The 13,624-nt window shown below is 44.6% G+C and overlaps 2 protein-coding genes across 3 annotated transcripts in view; one reads left to right on the top strand and one right to left on the bottom strand.

The window, feature by feature from the left end:
- LOC141567489 (uncharacterized) overlaps positions 1-1,227 on the bottom strand; it is a 20,324-nt gene extending 19,097 nt beyond the window's left edge. Inside the window, exons 1-2 of the mRNA XM_088800756.1 lie at positions 1,158-1,227; positions 889-1,047 (exon numbers count right to left, since the gene is read on the bottom strand). Of these exons, the coding sequence (XP_088656882.1) occupies positions 889-1,047; positions 1,158-1,227 (229 nt within the window). The remainder of the gene's footprint in view (positions 1-888; positions 1,048-1,157) is intronic.
- MARVELD3 (MARVEL domain containing 3) lies at positions 1,132-13,477 on the top strand. 2 transcript variants are annotated; one of them, XM_019757401.3, is made up of 3 exons: positions 1,132-1,611; positions 3,210-3,337; positions 11,829-13,477. In XM_019757401.3, exons 1-3 carry the CDS (start codon positions 1,226-1,228, stop codon positions 12,464-12,466), a joined length of 1,152 nt encoding a protein of 383 aa, XP_019612960.3. In that variant the 5' UTR covers positions 1,132-1,225; the 3' UTR covers positions 12,467-13,477. The 2 variants fall into 2 exon arrangements, with proteins under 2 accessions (XP_019612960.3, XP_019612968.3); XM_019757409.3 differs by lacking the exon at positions 11,829-13,477 and adding an exon at positions 7,421-8,879.
- Positions 13,478-13,624: the final 147 nt, after the last annotated feature.

Here is a 13,624-nt window from a genome sequence, read left to right on the forward strand (position 1 = left end):
CTGGATCTGTCCACTTCTCACCATCAACTTGGCCACCATCACCCCTCACCTAGATTGCTCCAGTAGCTTCCTAACCTATCTCTTGCCTCTACCCTTGGCCTTCTGAAGTCTATCCTCCTCACAGAAGCCAGAGTAATCTTTTAAGACATAAATCAGAGCAAGTCACTCTCCTGGCTTTCAATACTTCAATGTTTTTCCATTACTCTGAGAATGAAAATGCACTCTTCACCACGGAGACCCTCCATCATCTACCTGCTCCATCTCTCAGCCTCATTTCATCCCCACTCATTCCACTTGCAGCAACCTTCTTGTCCAGCTCGCTGCATTACTAGGCATCTCTCTTTGTTGAACATTCTCTCAGCTACACCAAGGTTGCCTCCTTCTCATCCAGGACTCAATTCAAATGTCCCCTTTCCAGATCTATATAAAGAAACCTACCCTCTCTGCTAAATTTTAGATACTGTCTCCTGTCTTTATTGCCAGTTCTTCTGCTCCCACCCCACCACACACACGACCAGAAGCATCAATCACACCAGTAGAGTGCACCACTGTCTTCAGTGCCTGCTAGGCTGGGTGCTCACACATGTTTGTTGAAAGAATTAATTTAGATGACAATTTTATGTTTTTAAATATTACTTGGCCAAATAAAAAGCTGCCAATTCTGTGTGGTCCGTCATTTTAAAATAATTCTCCAGGGACTAGATGAACTGACCCCCCCTACAACACAGTTGTTCTAAGGAGAGCAGGAGAGGGCGGGAGGGAGAGAGGAGCCGTGGATGGATGGGTAGCTGGCTGAGTGGATGCCTGGGTGAGCGAGTGGATGGGTACATTCTGGGAAAGCAAACCCAAGATGCTGAGATTAAGAGCTCGCTTCCCTAAGCCGCTCACCTTGCGGGTCACGAAGGGGCAGACGGGGCGCGGTGGGTGGACGGTCCTCGGTTCCCTCCGGTGTGGAGCAGAAGACTCCACTAGCTCCCCACGCAACACTCGCACCCTCCCGCGGGTTCACCGGACGGCGAACAGCTGCAACTCCTGCCGGCGCGCGCACTCAGGTCAACGCTCTCGGGCCCGCCGAGGGGTTAGTGCGCGTGCGCGCAGGTGAGCGTCCTGTCCTGTCCCGCCCCGCCGCGCCCCGCCCCGCCCCCGGGCTTGGCCACCTGCCGGGGAAACTTGTGGTGGATTGTTGCCCTCGGGTTGCTCCAGGGCGGGGACACGGAATTGGGCCATGGAACTTACGTCGGGGACTCGCGAGCCCCGGGTCCGGCCGAGAGAGCGGGACCCAGACCGGCACCCCCGCCCGGACCGAGACCGCCACCCGGAGCGACAGCGGGATCGAGCCGAGGACCGGCGCAGGGAGAGAAACGGGGGCGAGCGGAGGGATGGGGACCGGGACAGGGGGCGGGACCGAGACCCCCGCCTGGACAGACACAGGTTCGGGGACCACCGCCCTGGTGAACAAAGAGTTTGGGAAAAATCCCGCCAAAGCCGGACGCGGGACGGACCTCAGCGGCCGACCAGGGACGCAGCCCCGCCCACCTGGCCCGCACCTTGGGAAACCCCGGAGCCGCCGCCCCACAGGAAGGAGGTCTTCGGGCACCGTGGACCAGAAAGGTGAGGTGGGGCTGCTGGGGCCCCTGCGACCTCAGCACCGATGAACCCGGGGTCCAAGGTCAGCCTGCGCTGCTCTGGCGCCCCTAAACCACTTGTCCTGGAAAGCCGGTTTAAAGGAAGACAGTGCATTCCTCCCTTTTGCGCTTAGAGGTGACCTGGGAGGGAAGGAACACCTTATGGTCCCCCTACATCTTGACCAGAACTCGATTAACAAAGCAGAAACCACTCGTTAGCAGTGGAAGGGACGGGGCACCAGGTAAGGAGGAAGAGAGGACTTCAGGACCGGCAAGGGAAAAGGTGGGTAGGAGATTCGGTAGGTGGGGTTAACCTGAGGCTCCTCCCTTACCCCCAACCACGTGGTCACTGGACTGCCCTTAGGGTTTCAGACTCTTGTGTTCCCAAACCAGCCTTCCTCAAAGTCCTTTCTCTGGAGGCCAGGGCCTAATAAAGTCAGCCTAGTGACGGTTTAATAATTTAATGTGTAACCCCTTACAGGGGTATACATATATGTGTTAACATATTTCAAAAACAGCTCGGAGAAAGCTACACTTTTAACTAAAACTCCCTTCTGAAGGGCAGAGATTTCCCTCCCTCACTCCACCCCGCCTTTGTGAGATCTTTCTAGGCCTCACTCAAATCCCATGATTGTTTCAGATCCCGCCATCCTGAATGAGCAAACTTTGCCATCCCTGCCCTGTAGAACACAGAGCGTTCCCATGAGGCCTTGTGAAGTGAAAGCATGGTGGCATTCCGGGAGACTGAGCTGGGAGAGGGTGGGGATGGAAGGGAAGACAGGAGGCGGTCCTAGACCTCACACCCCCTCCTAGGGAATTGGTCTTTTTTCCATCGAACATTCCATCCAATTCCACAAATATTGCTGAATGTGTGCCAGTCCAACAAGGAGACTGCCAGGACCTTGAGTGATGGCTTCCTTCTGGGTTTTGACACCTGCTCAGGCTCCTCTCTGCTGTGGGATTTGTGGGTTTAAACCCAGTCTCTCTCCCTGTTGTGTCCACACAGCGGGAAAGCTACTATCCTGAGTTTATATTACATTATCTAAAACGAACTAGCCAAACTATGACCAAAGGTGTGTCCAGAAACAGTCACAGGCACTAACAATTGTTTCCCTGATTAAAGCCACATCACATTCCAGCTGCATGACTGGGGAGAATACAGAACTGCATTTTCAGCTTGCTTTGTAAACCAGTTTCCTCGTCCCCAGCCTGGGCATCAGAGTCTTGTGAGTGCAAACTAGTGGTGAAGTGGCCGGATCCATGCTGAACTGAGAAGCTCACGAAAGCAGCTCCCAGCTACCTGGTTAGATAGCTCCCATAGGCTGACAAACCATCAAAAGCAGTGCTCAGAATGGACAGGGATAAGTAATGGGAGTAGTCAGAGGAGTTGGGCCAAGTGTTTGGATGCCCTGTGGGGTCACTAAACCAGCTACTTCCTGGAGTATGAAACTTTACGGCAAATTTTGTTTCTGTTCTGCACATTCTTTGATGATGGGGCCCAACATCAGGGGTCCAGAATTCTAATACTGAACAAGCTATTGAATTTGAGGCCCCCTAATGGCCGTGTATGTTTTTTGGTTATAGTGAATTCACTTCAGGGAGATACCTGCCCTCAAACCCCAGGCCTGGACGTGAGGAAGTGGAATATTACCAGTCAGAGGCTGAAGGACTCCTGGAATGCCACAAATGCAGATACTTGTGCACTGGGAGAGGTGAGCCATTTTGGAGGCAGTTTGGCCATTTACTGTCGCTGGGGGTTCTGAAAGGGGTCTAAGCTAGTGAAGCAAAAATTCAAGCAGAATTAGATTCCTAGCACTTTTGTTTCCATGGCTACATGAGTTTCTTGTTTTCTAAAAAAAAGTAGAAGTGTCTAAAAGGTGCAGCTAGATTTCCTGTGCTTCTCCTCTAAGGTTCCCTGAGGTCTGAGTTAGAGATGGAAGTCACCTGGAGGGGCAGCTGGGTTGTAGCTCATGACAGGAGAGCTGATGCCTGAACACTCCATCATGGCTTTTAAACTTTATTGACTGATACCCACAGTAAGAAATACATTTTACATTCAGACCAAGTTCACACACACACACACACACGTCATGAAACAATACTTAACCCTATTACATACAAAATGCACAGATTAATTTCTATTCTGTTTCATTAAAAATAAACAAGAACCAAAACCCACACTTACTAGAACCCAGAGTTTGAAAAACACAACTAATATCATGTGCCAAATGTAGTTTCCCAGAGTTCCCATCCCAGCACCAGTCCTGGCCTTGCCAGCAATGGAGAAAATCTGGTTTGTCAGGATGATTCCTTGTGGCTCATGTGAATGGGTGAGAAATTTTCCTAGGCTGTTTATGACTAAGCAGGGAAAACTTCTCAGCCTAAGGGAGAAAAACCATGGAACTTATACCGGAAAATGTATTTTAAGATGATTACAGTGATATACCTGATTATGGGATTATATGGAACTTTCTTTAAAAAGCTACAGGTAATCCTGGTACAAGAATCCTCACTTTAGTTTACATACGTTGGCACAACCTCATTGCTTTTAATTCTGTAAACAACTCCTGAGCCTCAGAGAGCTATAGTAAGTTACCCAAAGTCACACAGCTATTAAGTGAAAGAGCTGTGACTCTAAGACCTGAAATGGTTTACTTGCTTGACCTTTCTTCTTTTCTCAATGATATAAATAATAGGACTAAGCCAGAGGCTAGTTAACAGGTTTGGTTTTTCTATAGAGGTATGTTTTCTTTTGTGGTTGATTTACCCAGAGGAGAGGGCAGACCTTGAGGCTCCTGACCAAAGAACACCTTGATTTACCTTTGATTGCTTCTGGCTGTTTGGCTTTGGGCCTAGAGGTTGGGTTTCTGAGTCAAGATAGTGAAAGGATGGACTCAGCAGCCAGAAGCTAATGAGGGCTTATAAAGATCTCTGGACGGGCAGAGACCCATATAAGTACACAATACAGTGTTGTATTGAGAGAAACAGCCATTGAACGCCAGGAACTTTTCTCAAGCAGGAAATGCGTACCTGGATAAAGGTCATCTGAAGATTATTCAGCCTCATCTTAGAGTACATCTTTTATGACTTCTTTTCCTTGTCCGTGAAATCATGTCCTCCTCCAGCAAATTGGCAAAAGTGGGAGGCAGCTGTGGCTCTCTCCAGCTTCTGGGGGAGACCCTGAAGTTTGGGCTATGTGAGTCACCCTAACTTAGGAAGTTCAGTGGAACACAGAACACTGACGGAAAGAGCGGCCCCAAATCCACTTTTACAGGCAAGACCCCTCACAGAGACTAAAATCGTCAGGTGCTGAGGATAAAGATGAGATAAAAAGCAAGTGTAAATGTCACATGAACATATCAGATCACCAGGAATCCCGAGTGAGGGATCAGTAAGGAGTTATGTGTTCCCTGGGAAGAAGGTACATTTCCTGCTCCCCTCCTGCCTTCTCCGATTTGCATTTGGAGCAGCTTCTTTCCCTTTTGCCTTTAGACACTTAGTGCTTACATCATGATGGAGAAGATCATAGGAGAGCTAGGCCAGTGTAACAAGGAAGATGTAAAAATCAATCAATCAATTAATCATGATGATGTTTGCATTCAGCTTGTAGCCTTACTTGCAAACCATCTTTAATTTCATTTTCTCCCAAGAAAGTTTAATCCCTGGAGTCAGTGGTGCTTGTCTCTCACTCAGAGCCTGGAGATTTAGGTTTCGAGATGGCTTCCGACAGCCAATGGCATTGACTTGTGATAACACTGGAAAGATTCAGGGTTTTTTCCCCCCCAATTTATATTCTCAATCCCCACTTTTTGGTACTTATTTAATACACTAACACAGTATTTATCTGGACTAAGCTCACGCCAAGATTTTAAACCACAGTTGACTTTAAGAGTGTTAACTCATTAACGGATCTGAAGGATTCAACCTGGGTCAAAGGAAGGAATAACCAAAAATGAACTACTGCTTCCTAGGAGAGAGAGGGGCTTATCAGATGCCTTCAAAGGGTAAGGAAGGCTTGGAGAGCCTCTGAGCCTTTATTTTCAAAAACAGATATCCCTGGACATTCCTCCCTGGTTCTTTTCTGATTCTATTAAACCTAAAACAGGAATAGGGGCTTGTGTCCTCCCCACACTGTATTAAGAAATAGCATATATTTGCCCCCATGTAGCAAAACATTAGGAAAAGCCTAAATGTCATTTACATTGGAATTATTTAAAATTGTGGTATTCATTACATCCTTTAAAATTATTAAGTAGATTTATTTTTTTGTGAGATAGAAAAAATGTTCACACTATATTCTTAAGTGAAAAAATAAGTTATATAAATAGGAGCCTGTTCTTAACTAAACAAGCAAATAATCAATGGCAAAAATTATGGCAGAAAAGTGCAGAAGAAAAAAATAATGGTAATTTTCTTTTTTATTGGTTGGATTTCAGATAATTTTTACATTATATATTTTTGTTAGATCTACATTTTTATAAGTATGTTAATTTTTTATAATTAAAGAAAACAATAATACTATTTGCATTTTGGGGGGAAATTGTACAGGGTAAATACTTGAGAGTGCGTATCATTTCAATTAGAGAATGTGTAGATGTAACACAGTGTCATTCGTAGACCAGATGGACCTGGGAGCAAAATCTAGTTCTCTGAAAGCGAGGGAGATGCTAACCCCTGATCAGAGTCAGCTAACTCACTAGAACCCTTCCAGCGTGCACAATTCCCAGTTCAGAAGCACGCAGCTTTAAATTATGCTGAGAAAAAGAAGCCCCACATGAAAGAGTACATAATTGTATGATTCCATTTACCTGAAATTCTAGAAAAGACAAACGTAATTGCTAATGGCAGAAAGCAGGTCAGTGGTTGTCTGAGGAGGAAGGTGAGGGATTGATCGCAAAGGTCAACTTTCTAGGGAACTTTCTGGGCAGATGAAATGGTCTGCATCTTGTTTGTGATTGATTACATGGCAAAACTCAAGCTGTATGCTTAATGTAGTCATTTTGTTGTGTATAAGTTATGTCTCAATAAAGCTGATTTTAAGGAAAACAGCCAGCTTTGCTTGAAGAGCTGGAGATCTTTCCTTGTCCAAGACAAAGAAGCCGGGGGCCCTGAAAGAATCCAGCTCTGGGAAAAATATAACGACCCAGATGTACTCTTTAGGGAAATTAAAGAAAACGGTATACTTTAAAATCTACTTATTGAGTTAAAGTCTAAGAACAATAAAACCAATTACGTTTCTCTAATTATGTAAGTCTGATGGGTTTAATTAACTTAATCTTTCTTATTTCTAATACATGCACCACGGTTAACATTTGATGTATAACTTTCATGCTGTTTCCTAACTTCATTATATATTTTTTAAGTTCTATATTACAATGTCCTTCAAACTTGGAGAAATCTCCTCTTTCAAACTGAAGATAGCCACAAAAATAGATGCAAAGAGTAGAATTTTTCAGTCTTTCTGGCAGGGAAGGGTTAGGGCAGAAAATGTGGTTGCCTTCCATATAGGATGCCTTTCTGCTCGCTCACTGGCCGGATTTCTCCCACCATCCTCCTGCACCTGACCTGGGAATTACTGTCAGTCCAAAGTATCTCTGACATCATTTCTGGAGACCATAGTTCCCTGCTACCATCTAATGCAGCTTTGGCTGCTCAGGCCTTGCGGGAACGCAGTATAAAGAGCCAGCTGTGGTTTGAGCTGCCACAGGGAAGATAAGCCTCACAGTACAAGTACGAAATCACCTCCAAGTACGAAATTGCATCTCTCAAAATGGTAACGCGCCCTTCTTTTGCAGCCTGCTGCCAAATGCTGGAGGTTCTCCTGAACTTGCTGATCCTGGCCTGCAGCTCTGTATCTTACAATTCCACAGGGGGCTACACAGGCATCACCAGTTTGGGGGGCATTTACTATTACCAGTTCGGAGGGGCTTACAGTGGTTTCGATGGTGCTGATGGGGAGAAAGCGCAGCAGCTGGATATCCAGTTCTACCAGCTAAAGCTGCCCACGGTCACGGCGGCAATGGCCTACAGTGGAGCCCTCATGGCCTTCTGCTGCCTCGTCATCGGCATGGGCGTCCTGCGGGTCCCGTGGCATTGCCCCCTGTGGCTGCTGGTTGAAGGCTTGCTGGACGTGCTCATTGCCGGGGCGTATGTGCCAGCTCTGTACTTCTACTTCTACTCCCTGTCCGCCGCCTACGCCTCGCCTGTGTGCAAGGAGAGAGAGGCACTGTACCAGAGCAAAGGCTACCACGGCTTCAGCTGCAATTTCCACGGGGGAGATATAGGAGCTGGCATCTTTGCTGCCCTGGGCATTGGGGTCTTTGCCATGGGGGCCGTGCTGGCCATCAAGGGTTACCGAAAGGTCAGGAAGTTGAAAGAGAAGCCTGCAGAAATGTTAGCATTTTAGGCTTTTAAAAATGTTCTGCCAAATATAAGTGATAGAAGTTACTCTGAACCGTTTTCTTTCATGGAAGACGTTGTGGAACTTGCCAGTGCTTGAACAGTATCAGGCCAACTTTGGTATCCTGGGTGTGGCTCTGGGTTACACGAAGTGTTGTTCTCTGATGTCATAAGCCTGGTTCTGGAGTCCTGTTGGTGAGAGACTAACCGAAATTAAAAAAAAAAAAAAAAAAAGCTGGAGCCCAACCCACAAGGAAAAGGCATGTGCTGCAGCAAAGTGTACTTCTCGATTAAATAAAGGGAGATAACCAAGTGAATTTGAAGAACCTTATCTTCAAAGTTCATGAAAAACCACAGACATGAGACAGCATTTCAGCCTAAACTTTTCTAAACACAGCTGTCTTAAGCAGATTAGCCCTGAATTTTTTCCACACTGAGCCCTGTGGTCCTTCACTTCCTTCATGCTGTGGATGGAGCGGGCGGGGATGCTGGGGAGACTACTCCTGTACAATTTAAGTTGGAGGTAGGCGTGGGCTGAGGAAAGAGGAGTCAGATTCATTTGCTGGGTTTCAAAGAAGCTATTCTAACAAGCCCCTTACAATGGCCTTCAAAGCTCAATAAATGTTTTGTACCTCTTGTAAATGTACCATTGTCCAAGAATAAAACTCGGCATCTGGAATTCAGGATCCATCCAGAATAAAAGAATGTAAAATCTTTCCCAACAGAAGAATGCTACTTTTGGCCAACTTCATGGGTTCTTATTGCATGTTAAATTATGGACATTACAGTATATTCTTGTTACAAGTGAATATGTTCTTTATGTGGGTCTAATAAAAATCCAAAGAAAAATTTTAATTTGGAGGTGATGGTTCTCTTTATATTTGTAATATTATTCCCTTAAATACAGGCAACATTTAAAAGGTGAGTTCCATTTGGGTTTAGAAAAGGAAATTAGTATGTATATGTGCTGTATATGATTAGAAAATTTCTTGAAGAATACATAAGGCATTAACAATATTTGCTTCCGCAGAGGAGTTTTTTTATTTTTCATTTCATGCATGGCTTGACTGCACATATATTAGTTTTGTTTCAGATAAAAAATTTGACTTGCTCTCATCAGTTTTTTCACATTTGCAGTGCAAACGTAGAATTGGATGTATAATTAAGCAGAGTATTAAATGAGCAGTCACAAAAGCAGCCTCACTGAGAAAGACACTACAAGAAAAATCTCACATCTGTTTCAGATTCTTCACTTCCCTCTACAGAGCCCTCTGCTGTTTTTCCAGTGATTTGTGCCATCTCACCAGAGAGAAACTGTTACTCTGGTAGTCACCCTATTTCTTTTCTCTTGATGTATTCTCTTTCTGCACAACCAGGATGCTTGGAAATACCTGAGCGTGTTTGATCTTGATAGCTAAGCCAGGTCAGGCTGGCTGGTATTGTAATAATATTCAGTGACCATTGAATATGCCACTGAACAGAGCCGATATCATTGGACCCGGCAACAGACCATTGACTGTTGCAATCAGTAGGGTAGTTGACAAGATCTAGATTTATTCCATTTCAGCCTAGCAGATATGTGCTGCGTGGGTTATAACTTCACTGTTTTAACAGATTCTGTCCCAGAGGAAACATTCAGGTTGCCACATCTTGTAGTAGTACGGTCTTCCTGTTTCCCTTCAGGGGGTGAGATATTAACATATGTTCAGAATGAAAACCAAGGCAGAGAAAGGTGTTGGGTAGGGGGATTCACGCCCCATGAATTGGAATGATGTCTGGGTCAATTCACTCACTCTGCTATAGGGAGAGAGTGGCCAGTAGCTTACAGTGCCTGGGTGGAGAGTGGGCAGTTCTGATCTGATGTTATTTTCAGATTTAAATTAAAGGAATGTAGCTTCTCAACTGTCAGAGCCCTTGACTGCTGTGTCCCGTGGACCTCCTAGGAATTCGTGTGGGCCCAGCAGGAGATAGGATCAGCGAGCCCAATAGCTGTTGTACGTTAGAGATATTGGTCTTTAGCCACCTAGTTTATAAACGTCGTGGTCTGCCTAGTGTATTCGAGGGTTTTCCTGATTTCTGAGAAACCACGCTTTTCATAAATTCATCCTATTTTTTAAATTTCTCACTAAACCCCTTCCATTTTATAAACGTTACTGAGTAGCATTGCCATCGCTTATATAACATTTTATGATTTTCCAAGTATTTCCATGTCCTTGCTTTCATTTGGGCTCACCACAGCCCTGTGGGACAATACAAGCAGACATTATCTTCATTTGTCAGATGAAGTGTCGGAAGCTTAGAGCCAATGACTTGGGCAAGGTCACAAGGCATTAAAGAACAGGGATGTGAACCTGGCCCTCCCACGCTAAGTTCATATGCTTTTCTCTTAGTTCTACTGAACCCTGAGAGAATGACCGGAGACCTTCTCCCAGAAGTATGCCTCAAAGAGGTGGGGGCCCCTGTCATTTACAAACGAAGGCTGACCTTGGACAAGAAGACATTCATCTCCATTCACCTACTGACTCCCACCACCTCATAACACTTGTGGGTTCCTAAAATTTGTGAGAAACCCCCAAGTGGACAGCCCAGGTGTGGGCCCAGGTGTCCATCTGTAGGATCCTGGTTGAATAGACTGGTTCATCCACACAGTGGAGTTGGAGGCCACACAACAAGACTATGGCGACTGCAGGAGCTGACCTGAAAACATCTCTAGGAAGAGTAAATAAGAAAGGCAAGACGCGCAACAGTTTATGGGGTATGCTTCCTTGTGAAAAAAGCCAGGATGAAACGCAGATTTCAGTGCTTTTATTTGCATACAGGAATCCTGTAAGTCATATTAGAAAATCATGAAAGTGGCTGGGTGGACAGGGACATGAGTAATGTTTGTCAGTTTATACCTTTTTATGTCATTGTGATTTTAAAAAACTTTAAATTTTGAAATAAATATTTATAAAACATGGCAAAAATAGTACAGAGACCCTGTGTCCCCTTAACCCAGTTTTCTCCAATGGTAATCTCTCACATAACTATAGTATAATATCACAACCAGGAAATTGACAGTCTGCAAAGCTTAGATTTCACCAGTTTTAGCTGCCCTCATGTCTGTGGGTGTAGTCCCATGCAGTTTGATCACGCGTAGATTCATGGTACAGAATGGTTCCATCGTCAGGTCAGGTATCCCTCCGAGCTGCCCCTTTGTAGTCACACTCACCCTTGCCCCTCCCCCACTCCCACTCGTCCCCAACCACCACAGATCTGTCTCCATCTCTATCATTTGTCATTTTGAGACTGTTACATAAATGGAATCATACAGTATGTAACTTTTTGAGATTGGCTCCTCCCCCCACTCATCATAATTCCCTTAAGATCCACCCAAGTTATTGCATGTATCAATAGTTCATTGCTTTTTAGTGCTGAGTATTCTTTGGTATGGAAGTACCAGATTGTTTAACCATTTGCCCATCGAAAGGCATTTGGGTTGTTTCTACTTGACTATTACAAATAAAGCCACTGTGAACATTTATATACATGTTTTTGTGTAGACCTAAGCTTTCATTTCTTTGGGATAAGTGCTCAGGAGCACAGTTGCAAGATCACATGGTAAGTGTATCTTTAGTTTTTAAAGAAACTGCCAAAAAGTTTTCCAGAGTGACATGTTGACTTTTCTATGAATATTGCAAAACTAAGCATGTTGATGTTGAATCTGCCTATAAAATCAGCTCACCAGTATTTCTCTAGTCTGACTTAGAGACTTTTCCTGGGTGAGTGATATTAGTGTTAAATCCCGAATCTCTCTCCTCCTAGGTGTGGTACAGATAGTGGAAGTGATACTGAATGGGATGGTTCTCATGTGTATCGTGGCTTCCTACTTTGTCCTTGCTGGATTCAGTGCCAGCTTTACCAGCGGCGGCGGCTTTGGGAACAACTATTACTCACCATTTGAGGGCACTGAGCTGGAGCAGGTTCGGCAGCTGGACCAGCAATACACTGTTCTCCGGGCACCCCTGATATATGGCGGTGTAGCTGTTTCTCTGGGGCTGGGTGTCCTCACCATGGGTGTTTTACTCCAAGGAGCCAAGAGTCTAAGCAAACTGCCAAGGAAGTGGCTCCTTTTGGAGGCTGCCTTCAGCCTCTTGGCAGCAGTGGGCTACTGCATAGGTATTGGCATTTACCTCCATGTAGCCCTGCGGATCAATGCCACGGACACTTGCAAAACAAGACAGAGGCTCTATGCCCGCAAAGGTCTCACCTGGATGAACTGCCAGCTTGCAGGCACTGATGGAGCAGCAGCCACCTTTGCTTGTCTTCTGGTGATCATGTATGGCGCCAGCGTGGTGCTGGCCCTACGGAGCTACCGCGAGCAGAAGCACTACAAAGACAGCCAAGCACAGCACAGAAATTACAGTGAGGCACCGGAGTACGTATGGTCTGGAACACTCTGAGACTTTCTTCTGGAAGCTAAATGTCAACCCATCTGCCTTACTTCTCAAAAAAAAATAGGTCCTTTAAAATCGCACATTTGACAACTGGGGTTTTCACATAACTTGATTTTATAAATGTTCTTCTTGGTTACAGTGCAAAGCTAGATGGTCGTCTCATTTTTCTATCAATTAAGTCTTTGTTGGCTGATCATTTGAAAAAAACATCACCGTTGCTACAAAGAACATACGTTTGAGTATAATCTTATGGTATGGCTCTTACCAAATGGTAAGGTGATGGTTATGGCTAAGTAGCCACAGAAATTCTGAAAGTTGAGAACTACATTTCAGGGGTAGCAGGCCCAGTTATAGTAGAAATTTCCTACCTGTATTAACTATTTAAAGTCACCAAAAGAAATATGCCATTGCCCCTCATATTTGGTCCATGGGAATGATTTTAAAGCAGTTGTGTGATTGAATGCTAAACAATTACATTCTGACCGTCTCCTAGAAGGAAACTATTCTGCCCACAGGACAGTGTACCGTGACTGCCTGGAACCCAAGGAGACTTCTTCCAGTAGAGATGGTAAGGCTGGATTTCTCATACATGAAGAGAGATGCTGTTAGCATGCATATTCCTCCTCAGGATGCCTGCGTTAGGGCTGAGAAAATGTTTTAGGTTTTTTATTTGCCCGCATTCCAAGTTAGTTTCTTTTTTGTCCAAGTCATTCATTTGGAATTCACTTTCCTGAAATAGTTTGTTTCTTAATTATGAAGCTTCCAAGTAGTGAGAAATTAAATTTATAAACTTAAACGTGTAATCACATTTCAACTATCTCAAAGATAAAACACTTAATTTTACTAGACAATAAAGGCTTACAGGAGGCTTCTTTATTGCTGCAGTCCGTTGAGTGACAGTGCCTTACAGAGGCCTTCAAAAGTAGATTGGAATCTCTCATGACCCTGAATTGTTTTCATAATGTAACAGATCATTAACACTGAATCTTAAAAATAAAGTTCTTTCAATAATTTTAATCCAAAGTTTTACAGCTATTCTTATATTTTACAACTTGTCTCAGTTTTCAGTTTGTCAGGTACAACTAGAAATATACACATTATAAAGTATAGGTTTTTTTCGAATTGTCCTCTTGTTTTTCGATAGCTAATTCTTTTTTCATAGCA

Source organism: Rhinolophus sinicus, chromosome 8 (assembly GCF_057876585.1).
Source record: "Rhinolophus sinicus isolate RSI-liver-muscle chromosome 8, RSI-T2T, whole genome shotgun sequence".
Lineage (NCBI taxonomy): Eukaryota > Metazoa > Chordata > Mammalia > Chiroptera > Rhinolophidae > Rhinolophus > Rhinolophus sinicus.